The sequence below is a fragment of the Cherax quadricarinatus genome, chromosome 22 (assembly GCF_038502225.1).
Source record: "Cherax quadricarinatus isolate ZL_2023a chromosome 22, ASM3850222v1, whole genome shotgun sequence".
In the NCBI taxonomy this organism is placed as follows: Eukaryota; Metazoa; Arthropoda; class Malacostraca; order Decapoda; family Parastacidae; genus Cherax; species Cherax quadricarinatus.
In genome coordinates this window covers 9302637-9326518 of record NC_091313.1, presented here as the reverse complement: position 1 = coordinate 9326518, position 23882 = coordinate 9302637, and the positions used below count along the sequence as shown (strand labels likewise).

At 38.9% G+C, this 23882-nt stretch overlaps 1 protein-coding gene across 2 annotated transcripts in view; it reads left to right on the top strand.

Moving 5' to 3' along the window:
* The first annotated feature begins 236 nt into the window (after positions 1-236).
* Positions 237-23882, top strand: part of LOC128689802 (dimethyladenosine transferase) — a 60304-nt gene continuing 36658 nt past the window's right edge. Inside the window, exons 1-3 of one of the 2 annotated variants that reach the window (XM_070087484.1) lie at positions 237-376; positions 21668-21887; positions 22534-22743. In XM_070087484.1, coding sequence (XP_069943585.1) covers positions 21669-21887; positions 22534-22743 — 429 coding nt within the window. In that variant the 5' untranslated portion in view covers positions 237-376; position 21668. Of the gene's footprint in view, positions 377-13438; positions 13553-21667; positions 21888-22533; positions 22744-23882 lie in introns of those variants that run through there. The other variant, XM_053778280.2, reaches the window with a different exon arrangement.

The following is a 23882-nucleotide window of genomic DNA, read 5'->3' as shown; positions in this document are numbered from 1 at the left end:
TATTATCACAGGAATTATAATAATAATGTAGACATTAATTATGTTGAGTACATAACCTCGTTATAACCTCATTTATCTACGCAACTGATGAATGTTGCGATTTGTATTTGGGAAAAATAAAATTATCTTAAAGTAAATCGCAAAACAGATAGAATTATTTGATTTTTTTCATATTGTATATAAAATTAGCTTTTAATTAAAAAATATACGCATAATATAACCTTTATATTAAGAACATTATTTTGTGTTAAATGGAATCGCAGAGAGAGAAGGTAAACAAGTGCACATGTGAAGGAGAGGGTGGGCGCCTGCACGCTGCCTGGCTGCCTCCTTTACCTCTCTAACCTCACTCGCTGCACCAAGTACCTCAACCTAGGTATGCATTTCGGTGTTGTCTGTGTCGGAATCTATAGTATACATGTTTTCGGCAAAGATATATATTTTTAAGAATCTAATCCATCTGATCAGGCAAGCGCCATATGGGTACACTTGCATCTTAGCCCTCCAATTTTTTTTCAGTTCCTAAACCTTGGGTTTGCGTTAGCTATATATACGTATACGTAAATTTATTAAAAGCAGAGATAACAAGTACTTTTTGAAGTCAGTTAATTGCTTAGGTATATTAGGCAGAAACCTGAGGTGGGCGTGAGAGCCAATTTGACATTTTGGGTTATACTAGGTAATCTACACATATACTTGAGCTAGAGTTCGTCACGGCCACGCTAGATGGAGATTCGTCTGTAAAAACTTGCATTTGTGGTCACAGTGGTGCCTGTGCTAACCTACCTATGGGGTATCAATATACTACCTAGTTGGATGTATCCTAACTAGTCATAAGTTGGCCTCTGATACTCCAATACTGAAACTATGTATAGTGCCAAAACAAAAGCATTCACATTGCTAAACTCACAACTAGTATTTAGTTACTTAGCCATAATACCAACTTACCTCATAATTTGTAATATTTTAAATTTAAGAATTAATCTAAGTCTGCCCAAAATGCCTAGCCATGCTAGGTGTTCTGGTGGTACACTCTGTAATTATTATTTTACTACATGTAAACCACACAATAACTAAATTCTATAAACTCAGCATTGTAATCTTTATAGAGAATAAACTTTGAATTTGAATTTTTGTGGCTAGCTGGTCCAGTGGCTAATGCCACGGTCTGGAGTTTTGAGACTGTGGTCGCGGGTTCTAACCCTGCCCGTGGTATGGTTTGACTGCTATGTATGATAATGTATGTAACTGTATTTATGTGTACCTGTACCCCAATAAACTTACTTAACCCTCCTGGGTTATATAATCCTAATAACTTACAGGGCTTGAACATACAGTAGACATATGTGAATGTTTAATAAGGTTGGTGACAAATAATTCACCAGATTTGAATTGCCAATGGAGTGAGCAATTTAATATCTAGCATTCTCGAAAAGGATCTAGCAGGAATTGATTTTTAGAATTATGAAAAAAAAAAAAAAACTACAGCTCAGGGGACCATTACAGGACCATGATGTCTGCCCTTTTTCGTTATTATTTGTTTAAGAAAGGCACCTGAGAAGAGATCACATTAAGTACCACAAAATACCACAGTGACTTGTACAGTACAATAAAAATTTTATTTATTTATACAGTACAAATAATGTAGTTTACATATAATAAAACCTTAGTGGGCAGAAAAGAAAGCCACTAATTATGCAGTGCAATTTGAGCAAACTAATCCTAATGCTTAAATGTTACTTAAGATCTAAGCTTTCTTATGCAGTTAACTACAATCATAAGTGCAATAAGAAAGGCAGCTAATGAGCAGATGGTTAATTACAAATGTATTACATATTATTTCAAAGTGATTCAGTGAACTTCAGTTTTTGTGGAGTGATTGAATAGAAATGAAGTTACAGCAAGTTACTTAATTACAATAGAAATACAAAGAGACAAGCTGTGTTACTCATAACTAGATAACCTAAGAAATAATGGAATCATTTATTACATTGAGATTCATATAAAACAAAATATCGCTACAGGTACTTATAAATATAAAAGCCTTGCAACTGCAGCTATTTTTGCCATTGAATCTGTTCTGTATATTAGTACTTTATTTTTGTAATATGGTATAATATTCCATTTTGTAGTTTATAAGAATGGAAGAATAGTATAGCACTATAGTAAGCCTACTGGCTCATGCTAGGGAAGTCCATCCCTCTCTCTATCTCTCTCTATCTCTCTCTCTATCTCTCTCTCTATCTCTCTCTCTATCTCTCTCTATCTCTCTATCTCTCTCTATCTCTCTCTCTATCTCTATATCTCTCTATCTCTCTATCTCTCTCTCTCTATCTCTCTCTCTATCTCTCTCTCTATCTCTCTATCTCTCTCTCTATCTCTCTCTCTATCTCTCTCTCTATCTCTCTCTCTATCTCTCTATCTCTCTCTCTATCTCTCTATCTCTCTCTCTCTATCTCTCTCTCTCTATCTCTCTCTCTCTATCTCTCTCTCTCTATCTCTCTCTCTATCTCTCTATCTCTCTCTCTATCTCTCTATCTCTCTCTCTCTATCTCTATCTATCTCTATCTCTCTCTCTCTATCCCTCTATCTATCTCTCTCTATCTCTCTCTATCCCTCTCTATCTATCTCTATCTATCTCTCTCTATCCCTCTCTATCTATCTCTCTCTATCTCTCTCTATCCCTCTCTATCCCTCTCTATCCCTCTCTATCTCTCTCTATCCCTCTCTATCCCTCTCTATCCCTCTCTATCTCTCTCTATCTCTCTCTATCTCTCTCTATCTCTCTCTATCTCTCTCTATCTCTCTCTATCTCTCTCTATCTCTCTCTATCTCTCTCTATCTCTATCTCTCTCTATCTCTCTCTATCTCTCTCTATCTCTCTCTCTCTCTCTCTCTCTCTCTCTCTCTCTCTCTATCTCTCTATCTCTATCTATCTCTATCTATCTATCTCTCTCTCACTTGTCCAGGTCATTACTTTGTTTTCCAGGACAAATCTGTTAAACAAGTTTTCATGGAAAGATAATATGGTTGTTATTTATAATATAAATGATTAAAAATAACAACTATGCTATCCAATCTAGGGAAAACGTTATTTGTTATGCAAATCATTTATTTTTATGATTAAAGGCAAAATAAGAATATAATTTTTGTATACAGGAGGGCCCTCCTTTATGGCGCTTTGCTTTACGGTGATTCGCCAATACAGACATTTCAAATTACAACCAAAAATTTGTTTATATGGCTCCCTGATTCACTATTATGACATCCACACACCACTGTTTGTTTACATCCTCTGTGTGCTCCGCATCTATCGATTATGCTTTCGACAACATTTCGGTCCCACTTGGACCATTTACAAAGTCACATTAACCGAAAGGAGAGAAGGAGGGAGTATATATAGGCCAGCAGACAATGACTGGAACAAGAGAGGTAGTGGTGGAGGTGGTGGTGGTGGTAGTAGTAGTGGTAGTAGTGGTAGTAATAGTGGTAGTAGTGGTAGTAATAGTGGTAGTAGTAGTAGTAGTATAGTGGTAGTAGTAGTGGTGGTGGTGTCGTCGTCGTCAAATACAGTGGAACCTCTACTTACGAGTTTAATCCCTTCCAGGACCTTGCTCACATCTGGACTTGCTCGTTTGCAGAGTCAATTTTACTCATTTCAATTAACTGAAATGGAATTAATTCGTTCCAGTGGAATTCCAGGCACGAGAAAATACTTCAATAATTCCCCTAATATTACCTCTACAACTTAATTATCTATTACAATTCATGTAATGTGACATAATAAACAATATTAATAGCATAGAAACATGATACACTAGAATGAATAAAATACATGACATTACGTATGTGGCTAGTGGTGGTGACAGTGGCCATTGTTGTTGTTGGGGTTTATAGGGTCAACACAGCGGCCATTCCTACTCCTGACTACATGTGTAGAGAACCTAGGATAACCCGAAAAAGTCAGACAGAGTAACTTATAAGTGCTACACTCTTAATGCTACACTTAATTGCTACACTCTTAATGGTACACTTAATTCCTACACTCTTAACCTTTTCAAGGTCCGTGCCGTAGATCTACGGCTTTACGATGAGGGTCCAAACCGTAGATCTATGCCATAAGCTCGGCTCACTCTGATAAGCTGTGAGAAGTAAATTTGGGCTTAGATATGAGAGAATACATCTATGTGGTATGTGTGCACCACATAAAACAAATCCTGCAGCACTCAGTGCAAAATGAGAGAAAAAGAACTTAGACCATAATTTTCGATTAAAACAGCGACTTTGCAGTGTTTTTTGTATATTTTTTATGGCTGTATTTGCGATTTCTTGGTCTCATTTGATAGAATGGAAGATATATTACAGAAATGGAGATGATTTTGATTGGTTTTAGAATTGGAACTCGCTTGAAATTGAGCTCATAGTAGTGAAAATGTAAAATTTTTGTCGATGTTCAAGAGTAAACAAATGACCTCACACGTCTAATACATGCCAGCTGGTGGGTCTAATATACGTCACAAATGTGGTGATATTATTTATACAATTATATTATAATATTGCATAACAGTAAATCTTCTATTTTTTGGTTTAAATAAAAATTCATTATGTGAATAAAAAATCAAAATGGAATTCATTTGTAAAGCCTGAAAACATAACTGATGAACAGAGGAAATGTTAGTTTCGTGCCAGGAATGCTGCATTGTTTATTCTGAACCCTATTTTGAAATTGGAATATTTTGAACTTTGCACTAAATTGGCCAAATTACCAATTTCCGATCACATTATTTTGTAATTGAAACAGTTGATTTGGCGATTTCTTGTGCTCAATCGATAGAATAGAAGTAGTACTACTGAAATAACTAAGAATTTGGTTGACTGGAATAATGTAATTGGCCTAAAATGGGAGTCAAATTCGGCAAAATTGCCGATGCGTAAATATCGCCGACACATCAAAATTCGCGAGAGCATAATTTCATCAGTTTTCCATCAAATTTCATAGTTTTTGTTTTATTGCCTTCAGAAAAAGATTCTCTACCATTTCATAAGAAAAAATAACAAAATTATTTTTTGAAAATTCTTGGACCCTGGTGCACACTTAGAAATTTGGCCTCTGGACCCTGAAAGTGTTAATGTGCCCAAGAGTGATGATTACATGTATTACGTACTATTGGAGCCATGAGTAGAGAGAGACTTAGCGATTTTAACCCTTTCAGGGTCCAAGGCCAAAATCTGAAGTCATGCACCAGTGTCCAAGAAATTTTGAAAAAAAAAATTATTTTTTCTTACAGAATTAAAGAGCATATTTTTGTGAAGGTAATAAAACAAAAAAATTAGAATCTGATCAGTACTTACCGAGATACAGTGCGAAGAAGTTTGTAGAAAATGATGTGGTGGCGGCAACATCGACGAATTCCACATACGCGTATTATATTATTTTGTTGTTTTAGTTGTTTTTTCTTTTCTTTTCCAATTTTTTTCTATTCCTACTAACATTTGGGGCCTGAGAGACCAATACTGTATATAATTGATATATACAGTGGACCCCCGCATAACGATTTTAATCCGTGCAAGAGGGGTAATTGTTATGCGAAATAATCGGTATGTGAATGAATTTTCCCCATAAGAAATAATGGAAATAAAATTAATCCGTGCAAGACATCCAAAAGTATGAAAAAAAAAATTTTTTACCACATGAAATATACATTTTCCCACACACAAAGAGAAGGATACATGCACAATAGTAGAGTAGTACATGCACAGTATATATTGTGCATGTACTAGTCTACTAAATGAAGAATAAATGACACTTACCTTTATTGAAGATGCAGCAATGACTGATGAGACACTGTGTCCTGGGAGTGCCTTTTCCTCCTGAGTACTGTACGTCCTGTTTGGCATTTTCTTCCAGAACAGGCCTTATCACACTGTGTATGCCACTACGATTCTTAAATCTCTCAAACCAACCTTTGCTGGCTTTAAATTCACCAATATGAGCACTAGTTCCAGGCATTTTTCCCTGTTCACCTGGGTGTTAGTCGACTTGTGTGGGTTGCATCCTGGGAGACAAGATTAAGGACCCCAATGGAAATAAGTTAGACAGTCTTCGATGACACTGACTTTTTTGGGTTATCCTGGGTGGCAAATCCTCTGGGGTTAATTGTTTCTTGGTATTCTCAATAAGCCACACCAACAACGGTGCTACAGCAGCAGCAGCAGCTGACGGTGGTACAGCAGCAACAGACGATGCTACAGCAGCAGCAGACGATGCTACAGCAGCAGCAGACGATGTTACAGCAGCAGCAGACAATGCTACAGCAGCAGCAGCAGCAGCTGACGGTGGTACAGCAGCAACAGATGATGCTACAACAGCAACAGACGATGTTACAGCAGCAGCAGACGATGCTACAGCAGCAGCAGCAGCTGACGGTGGTACAGCAGCAACAGACGATGCTACAGCAGCAACAGACGATGTTACAGCAGCAGCAGACGATGCTACAGCAGCAGCAGCAGCTGACGGTGGTACAGCAGCAACAGACGACGCTACAGCAGCAACAGACGATGTTACAGCAGCAGCAGACGATGCTACAGCAGCAGCAGCAGCTGACAGTGCAGCAGCAGCAGCAGCTGACAGTGCAGCAGCAGCAGCAGCTGTACCACCAATAGTAGCGATGGTTGATTGGGGTTTATTATACAACCTGGCCAGCTCGGAGACACGCACTCCACTTTCATACTTATCAATGATCTTTTTCTTCATCTCTATTGTAATTCTCACCCTTATTGCTGTAGGGTTGGCACTAGAAGCTTTCTTGGGGCCCATGGTCACTTATTTTCCAGAAAAAGCACCGAAAACACTGTAATAATACGAAATATTCCGATTGTATGCTTGGATGTTACCGCGGAGGCTGGCTGGTAAACAATGCCACCGGCGGAACATGTGAGCGTGGCTCAGGCCGCACATTGGACGCGTCTCGGACGAAAATCGGTGAGCGGGTTTTCAAGCGGTATGTGAGGCAAAATTTTGGTGATTAAAGCAAGCGGTATGCGGATTAATCGCTATGTGATGCCATCGGTATGCGGGGGTCCACTGTATATACTCACTGTATTGAACACAATAACCGCACTAAATTTATTATCATGTTATTATTATTTACCACTGTTGTTTATTACAATAAACATGCACAAATATTGTATAATACTAATGTTCTATCATATATTTACATATTTACAATCACTGGACATGGTTTTAGAACTGCTGGAGCTTGTGGAACTCCTTGAAACAAGGCACCATGCACAGAGGCACCTTACATTCCTCACACATAAACCGAGTGTCTTTGCGTCTTTGTTGCCGTCGTTTTGTTTGTGCACAGACAATGCATCTCTTCTGAGCAAATTTCTTTTGAGTTGAAGGAAGCTGTATTATGAAATGATCACCTTCTCTCCTCAAACGCTTGGGTATATTGTGATGAATTCGAGGACCATGTTGTATTGCAGGTGTTGTTACCTGGTACTTCATTATGAGTTGTCTGACAACAGACAAACAAAATTCACCATACGGTGGTCTGTTACCAGTCTTTATTTGGTACATATTATATGCATTCAGCATTGAAATGTCCATGAGATGGAAGAAAAGTTTCATGTACCACTTGTAACTCTTACGAACACAGTCAACAAAACCAATCTGCATGTCACACTTGTCAACCAAGCGCATGTTTTGTGTATAATCAATCACTGTCACTGGTTTTTGAATACGTTCATTAGTCACTCGATCAACTTTGCCACTGTCTTGCATTTCATTACGGTGAATGGTTGTCAACAATGTGACATCTCGTTTGTCATGCCACCGTAATGCCATGATATCATTGGCAGTAAACACCTGCATGTCATCACCACGAACACCTGCATTGAGCCTGGGCATATGTTTACGATTAGAACGCACTGTGCCACACACATCTGTCTTGTTCACTCGCATGAAATCACTGAGTAATGGGCTTGTGTACCAGTTATCGGTATATAATGTATAGCCCTTACCAAGATAAGGTGCCATCATGTTTCTCACTACGTCACCTGATATACCCAATAACATCTTGGTATCTTTCAATGTTTTACTACCCGTGTATACAACAATATCCAACACCAGGCCACTGTCACAATCACAGAGTACAAACAATTTTATACCAAAGCGGTTCCTCTTGCTCGGTATATACTGCTTGAATGACAGTCTACCTTTGAACAAAATCAAAGACTCGTCAATTACAAGATTCTTGAATGGATAAAAGTATATCCTGAACTTTTGTTTGAGATACATGAAAACATTTCTAATCTTGTATAACCTGTCACTTCTGTCAGGCCTGGTTTTGTCAGAGAAGTGCAACATACGTAAGAGTAAGATAAACCTGTTCACTGGTATTATTTCACTGAAGGATGGGGTACAAATTAGCCGATCTGTGGACCAGTATGCTTTTATATTATGCTTATAGACGTGAGGCATAAGCATTATTGTTGCAAAAAGCAAATACATTTCTGCAACAGTCGTCTCTTTCCACCTGTGTAGTCTTGACTGTGGTGATAAGATCGTATTTGCCATGGTGTACTGAAAATACTTATTACTTTCCCTGACAATAATTTCCATCAATGGCTGGTCAAAGAATAATTCAAAGAATTCCAGTTCATTGGCCGTGGTTCCAAGGGGACAGGTAGGTAGAATTCCACTTTGAGAGTCATCAAAGTGGTGAGGGCTGGGAACAAAATTGGGATTTTGCTGCCAATCCCAGATACGGTTTGCTGGTGGATACTGGACATCATAGGCTGGTTGTATGGGTGGTTGTGGCGGGCTGGTGGGTGACGCTCCACTTTGTCCTTGAACTGACGAGTCAGCAGCGTGGGTCCCCGCGTGGCACAGCGAGTCACGCATGGCGGTGCCACTACCACCACCAGCCCCACTAACACCATCCACTGATGTCTGTGGCCCATCCATGCCAAGTGTAGCCACATCATCCTCACTATCACTACCTAAAACGGGTGTAGGGCCACGGGATGTACTCCGGGATGTACTCCGGGATGTACTCCGTCCCCTGGGCACAGCATAGGGTACACTACCCGAGCGCATGCGGCGGCGAACATACCGACGCTTCACTGGTGAATATGTTTCCTCACTATCACTACTCGAATGATCGTCGAGCGCAATAAAATCACAATCCACGTCAGAATCATCGTCATTACTGAAGTCAGAGGCCAGGCCACGGGAAAATATTAGTTTTCTCTTACGTTTAGGAACACCCGACCGTGATTCACGAGTGTCCACACCAGAGGTAGAAGGTCGAGGATCGTCGGGGTTTTCTGCACTATTATCGATATCCTGGTCATTATTTTCGGTCACTAACTTATCAAAGCCGTAGAATTCGTCTTCATTTCCACTTCCATCAGTGTCAGAACTATCAGACAGGAAGAGGAGAGTCCCAATTTTCCGGGGAGTGAGAGCTGACTTGCGACGAGGCATGGTGAACAAGGGTGACTGAGCCAGCGTTCCCACAATGCTATGCAGGCGCCTAGATTTTTTGTTTATGGCGCACACCCACGGCGCAGACCCATTCTCTCATATGTAGGCCTATGAGCGCTTTCGCGCTAAATTTGACGGCGCTAGAATTTTGGCATAGATCTACGGTTTGGACACTCACCGACCAGCCGTAGATCTACGGGACGGACCCTGAAAGGGTTAATGTGTACCTGCACACCAGCACAGTGTGTAAGTATATTTAGGTACAGGTACACATAAGTACATGTATAATTATAAGTACTATTATGTCTGGAAAGTTTCCAGACATAATAGATGTGGTCATGGAGAATGTAAACAAGCTGGGTGGGGCACGCCGTATTTGAAAGACCGCTTGCTGTATAGCAATTTTGGTCATAATTTGACATCGCCGTATTAGCGAAATGCCATAAAGCGGGGTCCTACTTTAATTATGATACTAAACTAATTTATCTTACTAATTAATGGATTGTTACAAGTAGTTTTTTAAAAATACAGGGATACAGTTTACTCTTAATATGGTACAGATTTGATGATTTTATATTGAACTGTTGTTATTTTAGAGTTTGACAAAAGTTGTAGATTTAGAACAGAAGTTTACTGAGCACAATAAAATTGCTTAGTACTGGAAGTAATAATTAAATTAAAAGTCTGTAGGTAATGGTAGTTATAAAAGAAAAATAAGAGAAAACAGAAATAATAGTTTATAATAGATTAAAATACAGGGATTATGCTAACTCTTATTCTGGCACAAGTTTTACAATATAATGTTGCACTGGTTATCAGTTCTATAATAATAGTTTATAATAGTAAGCAAGTAATGGTAAATTAAAAATAAAACAATAGAAATAAAAAGAGAGAATGTAGTGATCAGTTGTACAAAAGTAAAAGGGACTGATAGTAAATATGGTGTTGAACAAAATTTAAGCAAGTAATATCAGCTAAAAAATATAAAAAAGAAATAATTTCTATTATAAGTTATAAAATTTTTATGAACAACTATTAGGTTTCAGTATTGCACTGGTAGTAATATTAAAGCTTATAAAGGCAGTACAAAGTAGTATTTAAAAGTAAAGAGCTACACTGAGCGAATATAGTGATTAATTGTATAAAGTAGAATGGACTGATAATAAATGTGGTATTAAAACAAGTTTTTAACAAGTAATGGTAATTAATACATAATCTGTAAAAAATGTACAAAAGTAGAATGGACTGATAGTAAATATGGTATTAAATAAAATTTTTTAGCAAGTACAGTGGTCCCTCGCTTTTCGTAGTTCTCAGCAATCGTAAATTTCGCCAATCATAGGGATATTTTCGTATAAACATGGACTCGCTTTTCATAGGTTGACTCGTGAATAGTAGTTCGTCCAGGACGCTTACGCACGGTGTGAGCCGGGGAGGCCTCCCTACCCAGCCAGTCTGGCATTGTTTACCAGTGAGTGAAGGTCACCTCAAGTGCTCCTACGAAATATTTCATAATACAGTGGACCCCCGCATAACGATGGCATCACATAGCGATTAATCCGCATACCGCTTACTTTAATTGCAAAAATTTTGCCTCACATACCGCTTAAAAACCCGCTTACCGATTTTCGTCCGAGACGCGTCCAATGTGCGGCCTGAGCCACGCTCACATGTTCCGCCAGTGGCATTGTTTACCAGCCAGCCTCCGCGGTAACATCCAAGCATACAATCGGAATATTTCGTATTATTACAGTGTTTTCGGTGCTTTTTCTGGAAAATAAGTGACCATGGGCCCCAAGAAAGCTTCTAGTGCCAACCCTACAGCAATAAGGGTGAGAATTACAATAGAGATGAAGAAAAAGATCATTGATAAGTATGAAAGTGGAGTGCATGTCTCCGAGCTGGCCAGGTTGTATAATAAACCCCAGTCAACCATCGCTACTATTGGTGGTACAGCTGCTGCTGCTGCTGCACTGTCAGCTGCTGCTGCTGCTGTAGCACCGTTGTTGGTGTGGCTTATTGAGAATACCAAGAAACAATTAACCCCAGAGGATTTGCCACCCAGGATAACCCAAAAAAGTCAGTGTCATCGAAGACTGTCTAACTTATTTCCATTGGGGTCCTTAATCTTGTCTCCCAGGATGCAACCCACACAAGTCGACTAACACCCAGGTGAACAGGGAAAAATGCCTGGAACTAGTGCTCATATTGGTGAATTTAAAGCCAGCAAAGGTTGGTTTGAGAGATTTAAGAATCATAGTGGCATACACAGTGTGATAAGGCCTGTTCTGGAAGAAAATGCCAAACAGGACCTACAGTACTCAGGAGGAAAAGGCACTCCCAGGACACAGTGTCTCATCAGTCATTGCTGCATCTTCAATAAAGGTAAGTGTCATTTATTCTTCATTTAGTAGACTAGTACATGCACAATATATACTGTGCATGTACTACTCTACTATTGTGCATGTATCCTTCTCTTTGTGTGTGGGAAAATGTATATTTCATGTGGTAAAAATTTTTTTTTCATACTTTTGGGTGTCTTGCACGGATTAATTTTATTTCCATTATTTCTTATGGGGAAAATTCATTCACATAACGATTATTTCGCATAACAATTACCCCTCTTGCACGGATTAAAATCGTTAACCGGGGGTCCACTGTATTCCACTCATTTTAGTGCTTGCAAGTACTAAATAAGCTACCATGGCTCCAAAGAAAGCTCCTAGTGCCAAGCCTGTGGTAAAGAAGGTGAGAAATATGTACAGTGACAAAGTCTTGTACCATTTTAGGGAAGTGTTAAAGAGATGCCAGAAACAGAGCTCTCTCCAGAGTTATTTTGCAAGACAGGACTAGAGTGACTCTCAAGGTGGTCCTAGTGGCATTAAGAAACAGAGAAGAGAAGCAACCCCAGAGAAACAATTGGTACCTGAGGTGTTGCTGGAAGGGGATTCCCCTTCCAAACTGTAAACAATCCACTCTCTCTCCTCCTCCAGTCTCCCATACACTAAGAAGAATCTCCAATAAAGGTAAGTGTTATGCTGTTAATGTTTCATTCATCATTTCCCATTGTATTGTTTATGTACTACATGTATATTTCATGTAAAAAAATTTTTTGTTTTAATACTTCTGAGTGTCAGAAATGGATCAATTGTATTTACATTATTTCTTATGGGGAAAATTGATTCGCAAATCGTAAATTTCATTTATAGTAGCTCCCCCAGGAACGGATTAATTACGAAAAACGAGGGACCACTATAATAGTAATTAATAGTATTTAAAAAAATGGGGTTGCAAAATGGACAGGTAGTATTTATTAGACAAAATTTAAACAAGGAATAGTAATTTAAGAAAAATACATAACATAAGGTGGCTAATTCTCACTAGTAATATCATATATACTGAGGTAGTTGATTTTGATTATTAAGAGAGTGTACTGTGAAATTTGTACAATAATGGAGCAAAACATACACTACAACGTAAACATGTAAACAAACCGGGCGGGAACAAGTATCTTCACCAGGAGCCAGATCAACCAAGCTGTGATAGATATGTGGGGCATCGGGCCTCCAGCAGCAACAGCCTGGTTGACCAGGCAAGCACCAGACGAGCCTGGCCCATGGCCGGACTCGGAGAGTAGATAAACTCTCGAAACTCTTAAAAGGTATATATCAAAGGGGTGTGGTGACCGTATTAGAAAGTCAGGTGGGGGAGCTGTATAGCGAGTTTTGGTTATAGTAATTTGAAATGTCCGTATTAGCGGAATGTCGTAAAGCGAAACGCCGTAAAGCAGGGCCCTACTGTATTAATTTTCCATTGGGAGACCTATAACTCATGAACACTGTAGTGTATATCATTTGGAATGGTTCCTTATCTATAGAAGGTCATGTCTGGAGATAATGGATAAGCTATTTAAATACTTCAGATAACACTTTAGCTATCATGTTTACTCCTAATAGTAAATATTAAATGTTAGGTTTCTGAGTATTAATTGTCAGGCTGATCAGTTTAAGAAAGTTCTGTGCCAAGCTTGGCTCCCTACTTCTCCTGTGAGTGAAGGTACTGTATAGAAATGTTCTGTTTTTATATACTATACTTAATATTCAGTATTATGCTTTGATATGTTTAAAAAACTTTTTTCTAGAATGTTGCAAATGTCCTCAACATTTTTTGAAATATAATATTGCTTACTATCCTAGCAACAAGACGATTTAGCCATACATATTAATGTTTCAAATCCTGTATTGATTTCATTAAATTTAAATTCTATATTAAAAAAGTGCAAAGGTGTGAGACAGTGTGGGTATAATTGAAAGAATACAAGGTGTGCACAAATCCTTTTCTGATTTCAAATACAGGTCTCCCTCAACATTCACGTTTTCAACTTTCACGGGCTTCACACATTCGCGAATTCCCAACCGCCAAGTTCCCAGCCACCAAATTCCCAGCCGCCAAATCATATTTAAGTTTCCCGCCACCTGTGAGTCCCTACTACCCTCCCTCCGACCCCCGCAACTGGTAGCCAGCCCTCCCACCACTCAGTGTGGCGAGTGTTTTGTTTGTTCATTATTTGCTATTAAACTACAGTATAAATAATGTAAACCCATTCATGACTGCATATTGGAATGGCTATTCGGACAGGTATTAGACGGTGACATCACGTGTTTACTCTTGAACACAGCAAAGAATCAAACATTTCTGCTACAGCTAATAATAACAATAGTAGTAGTAATAATAATAATAATAATAATAATAATAATAATAATAATAATAATAATATTAAGAATAATAATAATAAATACGATATAATTGAAGAAGGAAATTGTACAAAAATACGAGGGAGTGGTTGACACATCGTCAGTGTGACTTTGTTTATGCTGGAGTGAGCATTAGTCTCCGTGCTTTTCCAAACATTTCACAATAATTCATTGTGTTTGGTGCTTGTAGATTGAGTGTGACTGGAGTGGTAGAGGCAGTGGTTGAGGCAGCGATTGAGGCAGTGGTTGAGGCAGCAGTTGAGGCAGTGGTTGAGGCAGCGATTGAGGCAGTGGTTGAGGCAGCTGTTGAGGCAGCGATTGAGGCAGCGATTGAGGCAGTGGTTGAGGCAGCTGTTGAGGCAGCTGTTGAGGCAGCGGTTGAGGCAGCGGTTGAGGCAGCGGTTGAGGCAATGGTATTTAATAACATGTTAATAATAATAATAATAATAATAATAATACATGTTATTAATAATAACATGTACTATTATTATTTATAACATATATGTTATTAAATACCACTGCCTCAACTGCTGAATTATTGTGAAATGTTTGGAAGAGCACAGAGACTAATGCTCACTCCAGCATAAACAAAGTCACACTGAGGATATGTCAACCACTCCCTTGTATTTATGTACAATTTCCTTCTTCAATTAGTATATCATATTTATTATTATTATTATTATTATTATTATTATTATTATTATTATTATTACTATTGTTATTATTAGCAGTAGCAGAAATGTTCGATTCTTTGCTGTGTTCAAGAGTAAACACGTGATGTCACCGTCTAATACCTTTCCGAATAGCCATTCCAATATGCAGTCATGAATGGGTTTACATTATTTATACTGTAGTTTAACAGCAAATAATGAACAAACAAAACACTCGCCACACTGAGTGGTGGGAGGGCTGGCTACCAGTTGCGGGGGTCGGAGGGAGGGTAGTAGGGACTCGCAGTGGTTGAGGAAGTGGTGGAGGCAGTGGTGGAGGCAGTGGTGGAGTCTGTGGTATTTAATAACATACATGTTATTAAATACCACTTTATAAAACTGGGTTGCTTAAATGTGCGTGGATGTAGTGCGGATGACAAGAAACAGATGATTGCTGATGTTATGAATGAAAAGAAGTTGGATGTCCTGGCCCTAAGCGAAACAAAGCTGAAGGGGGTAGGAGAGTTTCAGTGGGGGGAAATAAATGGGATTAAATCTGGAGTATCTGAGAGAGTTAGAGCAAAGGAAGGGGTAGCAGTAATGTTAAATGATCAGTTATGGAAGGAGAAAAGAGAATATGAATGTGTAAATTCAAGAATTATGTGGATTAAAGTAAAGGTTGGATGCGAGAAGTGGGTCATAATAAGCGTGTATGCACCTGGAGAAGAGAGGAATGCAGAGGAGAGAGAGAGATTTTGGGAGATGTTAAGTGAATGTATAGGAGCCTTTGAACCAAGTGAGAGAGTAATTGTGGTAGGGGACTTGAATGCTAAAGTAGGAGAAACTTTTAGAGAGGGTGTGGTAGGTAAGTTTGGGGTGCCAGGTGTAAATGATAATGGGAGCCCTTTGATTGAACTTTGTATAGAAAGGGGTTTAGTTATAGGTAATACATATTTTAAGAAAAAGAGGATAAATAAGTATACACGATATGATGTAGGGCGAAATGACAGTAGTTTGTTGGATTATGTATTGGTAGATAAAAGACTGTTGAGTAGACTTCAGGATGTACATGTTTATAGAGGGGCCACAGATATATCAGATCACTTTCTAGTTGTAGCTACACTGAGAGTAAAAGGTAGATGGGATACAAGGAGAATAGAAGCATCAGGGAAGAGAGAGGTGAAGGTTTATAAACTAAAAGAGGAGGCAGTTAGGGTAAGATATAAACAGCTATTGGAGGATAGATGGGCTAATGAGAGCATAGGCAATGGGGTCGAAGAGGTATGGGGTAGGTTTAAAAATGTAGTGTTAGAGTGTTCAGCAGAAGTTTGTGGTTACAGGAAAGTGGGTGCAGGAGGGAAGAGGAGCGATTGGTGGAATGATGATGTAAAGAGAGTAGTAAGGGAGAAAAAGTTAGCATATGAGAAGTTTTTACAAAGTAGAAGTGATGCAAGGAGGGAAGAGTATATGGAGAAAAAGAGAGAAGTTAAGAGAGTGGTGAAGCAGTGTAAAAAGAGAGCAAATGAGAGAGTGGGTGAGATGTTATCAACAAATTTTGTTGAAAATAAGAAAAAGTTTTGGAGTGAGATTAATAAGTTAAGAAAGCCTAGAGAACAAATGGATTTGTCAGTTAAAAATAGGAGAGGAGAGTTATTAAATGGAGAGTTAGAGGTATTGGGAAGATGGAAGGATTATTTTGAGGAATTGTTAAATGTTGATGAAGATAGGGAAGCTGTGATTTCGTGTATAGGGCAAGGAGGAATAACATGAACAGTATTTAGATAAGGCTAAAGAGGTCTTTGTGGCATTTATGGATTTGGAAAAGGCGTATGACAGGGTGGATAGGGGGGCAATGTGGCAGATGTTGCAAGTGTATGGTGTAGGAGGTAGGTTACTGAAAGCAGTGAAGAGTTTTTACGAGGATAGTGAGGCTCAAGTTAGAGTATGTAGGAAAGAGGGAAATTTTTTCCCAGTAAAAGTAGGCCTTAGACAAGGATGTGTGATGTCACCGTGGTTGTTTAATATATTTATAGATGGGGTTGTAAGAGAAGTAAATGCGAGGGTCTTGGCAAGAGGCGTGGAGTTAAAAGATAAAGAATCACACACAAAGTGGGAGTTGTCACAGCTGCTCTTTGCTGATGACACTGTGCTCTTGGGAGATTCTGAAGAGAAGTTGCAGAGATTGGTGGATGAATTTGGTAGGGTGTGCAAAAGAAGAAAATTAAAGGTGAATACAGGAAAGAGTAAGGTTATGAGGATAACAAAAAGATTAGGTGATGAAAGATTGAATATCAGATTGGAGGGAGAGAGTATGGAGGAGGTGAACGTATTCAGATATTTGGGAGTGGACGTGTCAGCGGATGGGTCTATGAAAGATGAGGTGAATCATAGAATTGATGAGGGAAAAAGAGTGAGTGGTGCACTTAGGAGTCTGTGGAGACAAAGAACTTTGTCCTTGGAGGCAAAGAGGGGAATGTATGAGAGTATAGTTTTACCAACGCTCTTATATGGGTGTGAAGCGTGGGTGATGAATGTTGCAGCGAGGAGAAGGCTGGAGGCAGTGGAGATGTCATGTCTGAGGGCAATGTGTGGTGTGAATATAATGCAGAGAATTCGTAGTTTGGAAGTTAGGAGGAGGTGCGGGATTACCAAAACTGTTGTCCAGAGGGCTGAGGAAGGGTTGTTGAGGTGGTTCGGACATGTAGAGAGAATGGAGCGAAACAGAATGACTTCAAGAGTGTATCAGTCTGTAGTGGAAGGAAGGCGGGGTAGGGGTCGGCCTAGGAAGGGTTGGAGGGAGGGGGTAAAGGAGGTTTTGTGTGCGAGGGGCTTGGACTTCCAGCAGGCATGCGTGAGCGTGTTTGATAGGAGTGAATGGAGACAAATGGTTTTTAATACTTGACGTGCTGTTGGAGTGTGAGCAAAGTAACATTTATGAAGGGATTCAGGGAAACCGGCAGGCCGGACTTGAGTCCTGGAGATGGGAAGTACAGTGCCTGCACTCTGAAGGAGGGGTGTTAATGTTGCAGTTTAAAAACTGTAGTGTAAAGCACCCTTCTGGCAAGACAGTGATGGAGTGAATGATGGTGAAAGTTTTTCTTTTTCGGGCCACCCTGCCTTGGTGGGAATCGGCCGGTGTGATAATAAAAAAAAAAACATGTTATTAAAGCATAACATGTATATATTTAGTACAATTTACGACATTTTCATGTATTTTATGATTGTTCATGGTTCAACAAGTTAAGGAAGCAGTATTGTATTATATTTCCCTACAATATATTGGGGCACCAAACATTCACGGTTTTTCAACATTCGCGAGGCTCTTGATCCCCTAACCCTCGCGAATGTCGGGGGAGACCTGTACGTATTTATTACAGCAGTATATGTCTAAAAAAGTGGAACTGCAGTTCTCGGCACATGATAACATAATTTACATGACATGTAATTATCCTAACTTGAAGTTCCCTGGTAGGTGGATTTGGTGTCCTCTTGAAATTACTCCCGGTTTCCCCTGATATCTTGCCTTTAGAATTCTTCGTATGATGATTTGTGAAGGATTGCTATCCAGATAGAAGTAGCTGACATTAAATAACTACATGCTAAAGTAAATGATGGCATCTGAAAGTCACACTGATGTGTTTCTCAATACATGGAAAGAACTGGAATATTGATTATCTGTGTTACAAGCCACTAAAGGGGCACATGTTGAACTGCATCAATTAAATGACTCTGAAATGGTATTAAAATCCTAATAATTCGGCTACCATATGCAGCAACCACATTTCCTTATCAGTTACCATTTATTTTGTTGTAAAAATGTTTTGAAATGGGAAAATGACTTTGGAGAAACCCAGTATTTCTTGATAAAACCCATATTATGCTTATGTTTGGCAGGATTTGATTGAGCTAATATAGGAGTTTAAGGAATTCTAATTAAAGTTGTATAAATCAAAATCAACTGTGAGTGAGCATGATCACAATTCTTGATATAAGAATAATAGAATGAAAAATAATGTAAGGGTATGTACAGGTCAGTTTTTCTACTTGGATACTAATGGGTATCATACAGTAATGGGTATCATTCTGTAAAATGTAACATAATTCAAGAAAAAAGATACAATACTGGACATATAGAAGGACATGATTTTACCAAAGAGTTTTAAGAAATTTTATAATGGTAATGTTTTGCTAATGTGCAGTTGAGTCTGAATAACAATGCAAGAAATTAAAATTACATGCAATGCTGTGATTTGTAGAAATGACTCCCTAATGCCTCTGTAAGCTACCGGTTATCTTAACATCTTGAGTCTAAATTCTTGTCTCCCAATTATTTTTTGAACTTTACTTCTTCCCCTCAGTATTTTTCAATAACTACCATATGGCACTAAAAAGAGCGCTGATATTAAAAGTCAGAAGAATTGTGATGTGATAATCTGATAATGATCAAGAAAATAGTGACGTTATGAAGGCAAGCAAAAAAAAATCCTGGCAACAGGCCAGGGCTGCAGGAGAAGGAAGACTAAAAACCAGTCATAGGTATATCATGGGTATTGGGTAAATAAATGTTCTGATTGGACATAACACAGGAATGTAGAGCAAATATTTTATACATTTGTGCATTTAGAATGAATGTGGAAGCATCATGATACTGTGTTTACTGCTGGTGACAGTGAATTGATAATATGAATGAGTATGATGTGTGTAATTACCTATTTGTAGCTACAAAAATATACTGGTTGTGTCTTGTCTTCAGTAATATGTTCATCATGTAATATTTTAACAATTCCAGTGATTGTAGTACAGTGGACCCCCGCATAGCGACTTTAATCCGTGCAAGAGGGCTCATTGTTATGCGAAATGATCGGTATGCGAATGAATTTTCCCCATAAGAAATAATGGAAATCAAATTAATCCGTGCAAGACACCCAAAAGTATGAAAAAAAAAATTTTACCACATGAAATATACATTTTCCTACACACAAAGAGAAGGATACATGCACAATAGTAGAGTAGTACATGCACAATATACATTGTGCATGTACTACTCTACTAAATGAAGAATAAATGACACTTACCTTTATTGAAGATGCAGCAATGACTGATGAGACACTGTGTCCTGGGAGTGCCTTTTCCTCCTGAGTACTGTAGGTCCTGTTTGGCATTTTCTTCCAGAACAGGCCTTATCACACTGTGTATGCCACTACGATTCTTAAATCTCTCAAACCAACCTTTGCTGGCTTTAAATTCACCAATATGAGCACTAGTTCCGGGCATTTTTCCCTGTTCACCTGGGTGTTAGTCGACTGGTGTGGGTTGCATCCTGGGAGACAAGATTAAGGACCCCAATGGAAATAAGTTAGACAGTCTTCGATGACACTGACTTTTTTGGGTTATCCTGGGTGGCAAATCCTCTGGGGTTAATTGTTTCTTGGTATTCTCAATAAGCCACACCAACAACGGTGCTACAGCAGCAGCAGCAGCAGCTGACAGTGCTACAGCAGCAGCAGACGATGCTACAGCAGCAGCAGACGATGCTACAGCAGCAGCAGACGATGCTACAGCAGCAGCAGATGGTACTACAGCAGCAGCTGATGGTGGTACAGCAGCAGCAGCAGCTGACGGTGCTACAGCAGCAGCAGACGATGCTACAGCAGCAGCAGACGGTACTACAGCAGCAGCAGACTGTACTACAGCAGCAGCAGCAGCAGCTGACGGTGGTACAACAGCAGCAGCAGCTGACGGTGCTACAGCAGCAGCAGCAGCTGACGGTGCTACAGCAGCAGCAGCAGCTGATGGTGCTACAGCAGCAGCAGCAGCTGACGGTGCTACAGCAGCAGCAGCAGCTGACGGTGCTACAGCAGCAGCAGCAGCTGACGGTGCTACAGCAGCAGCAGCAGCTGACGGTGCTACAGCAGCAGCAGCAGCTGACGGTGGTACAGCAGCAGCAGCAGCTGTACCACCAATAGTAGCGATGGTTGATTGGGGTTTATTATACAACCTGGCCAGCTCGGAGACACGCACTCCACTTTCATACTTATCAATGATCTTTTTCTTCATCTCTATAGTAATTCTCACCCTTATTGCTGTAGGGTTGGCACTAGAAGCTTTCTTGGAGCCCATGGTCACTTATTTTGCAGATAAAATCACCAAAAACACTGTAATAATACAAAATGTTCCGATTGTATGCTTGGATTTTACCGCGGAGGCTGGCTGGTAAACAATGCCACCGGCGGCACATGTGAGGCTGGCTAAGGGCGCACATTGGACGCGTCTCGGACGAACAGCGGTGAGCGGGTTTTTGAGTGGTATGCAAGGCAAAATTTTTGCGATAAAAGCGAGCGGTGTGCGGATTAAACGTTATGTGATGCCGACGGTATGCGGGGGTCCACTGTACTTATATATGTACTACTTTTCTTTTTAAATAGTTTCATCAGCCAACCACACTTTTTTTGCAATGAAAAAAATTCTAGTAAAACTTTGGCTCCACTTTTCTTTTCCTAAATTTGGAACCATGGCCAGTTGTTATGCCTGTTGTGGATATGAAGAAACTTTTTTTTGTATTTAGTCTTTCTTATAATTTTATGATACTGTACTGTATATGATATTAAATATAGATAGATATTATTATAATTATATAATTTTTACTCTTACTTAGGAATGATTCATTTAAAAAGTTTACATGCTTTGTCATGGGGCTTACGATTTTGACTTGTAAGAGACATGCATCCATGTTATGTGCACATCTTTGACACTTAATATCTTTTTAGAATGCCGAAGGCTCCAGTACAGAAAAAATGCCGTGTGCACAAGGAGGTGAGCCGAGTGTGCACAAAGCCTGGGGTGAAAGGAGCTAAACCTGCCTCGCGTGTACTTTCACAGGGACTTGTTTTTAACACAGATTTAGGTCAACACATCCTTAAGAACCCACTTGTCATTACTTCAATGATTGAGAAAGCTGGATTAAAGACAACAGACACTGTTCTTGAGGTCAGTATTTAGTGATATTTTCATTTATCGATTGAAAATAGTTCAAATATAAATATTCTATATTTAAATTTGGAAAAAGATTTAGTTACTAAGGTTATAATGTCTGTTAACTGAAATTTCACACTGTGTATTTTTAATAACATAATATGGGAAGAATTGCATGGGCTTTGAACTGCCAACTCAACAAGCGATGACCCCGTTACACTGTGGAGCAGACTTTAAAAGAATCCTAACCAGATCTCTCATTAATTCTTGGAGCTCAGATAGATTCTTCTGTTGCCTTTTAATTTGGATTTAAATTAATATTTGGTCAAGTGACCCTACACACCTGTTAGTATGAACTAAAATTTTAAAACACAGTATTATGAAATTTTGTAGTGATCTGACTAGGATTCTTTTAATGCTAATGGTGTAGTGGTAATGGGAGTGTCACCCTCCTCTCATTGTTTTATTAGCTTTTTATAACAAAAAATTTGCTTTTGTGATTTATGAAAATAAGCATGAAAATAAGCACGTTTCACTTGATTTGTTGTGCTGGTAGGTTTTTGTCAGTGGTCATTATTAACTCATTCAGATATACTGTACCTTTCATAAATACGTATTTGGAATCACAAAACTGTTTATATGAATATTTACATTGTAATAGGTTGGTCCAGGAACAGGAAACATGACTGCAAAGCTTCTGGAAAGAGTAAAGCGGGTGATAGCATGTGAAGTAGACCCCCGTATGGTAGCAGAATTGCACAAGAGGTTCCTGTCTACTGCTCTCCATTCCAAGCTGGATATTAGGATTGGTGATATTTTAAAGGCAGATCTTCCAACATTTGATGTTTGTGTTGCAAATTTGCCTTACCAGGTGTGTATCTGCTGCCATCCAATTAGGTTTCAGGAATTGTTGTGTAAACTACGGATATTATTAATGTTCTTCAGGGATATTTTAATGCATTAGGCTGGTAGATATAGGCAATATGTTGGTATGATACCACCCAGGGAGGTACTGCCATTGTGTTATGAGTCCATTGGAAGCCTGTTAAATGTTTTGTATTCTGGCAGGATAGTCTTTTCTTTCTGTCTAATGAAAATACATATAAAATGGCAGGTAAATCTTAATATTTTTTAACTTGTGCTTATTTTAATATTCCTGTGTCTTAACCCTTTTGGTGACCATCATGTAGAACTACGTCATTGAGGTCTGAGTCCCTCACATAGTTCTGTATCACTCAAATAAACTGTGGGCAGTAAATTTTGGCCCAGATATGAAAATGGGTCTACACGATGAGTGCACAGTAAAAAAAATCTTGCCTCGCACATCGTATGATGGGAAAAGGAAAACTCTGACCATGTATTTGGTTTAAAATAGCAGTGGACATGTTTTCTAGGATGATTTTTTTGTTTAATTGGCTATTTCTTGGTAGCATTCAATTCAGTGTTTATTTCTTTGCAAGTTTACAATGAGATTGTTTACAGTGTGTAATTACAATAATGATTTGCAGCACAAAGAGCCACTATCATGCCTTGGCATTATGGGCAGTCTAAATTTAATGGTTTACAGACTACTTAATACTAGACTAATAAATCATAGTTTGTTTAAGTTTTACATCTGTTTTTTTTTTTTTTTTTTTTTTTTTTCCAACAAGTCGGTCGTCTCCCACCGAGGCAGGGTGACCCAAAAAAAGAAAGAAAATCCCCAAAAAGAAAATACTTTCATCATCATTCAACACTTTCACCACACTCACACATTATCACTGCTTTTGCAGAGGTGCTCAGAATACAACAGTTTAAAAGCATATACGTATAAAGATACACAACATATCCCTCCAAACTGCCAATATCCCAAACCACTCCTTTAAAGTGCAGGCATTGTACTTCCCATTTCCAGGACTCAAGTCCGACTATATAAAAATAACCGGTTTCCCTGAATCCCTTCACTAAATATTACTCTGCTCACACTCCAACAGATCGTCAGGTCCCAAGTATCATTCGTCTCAATTCACT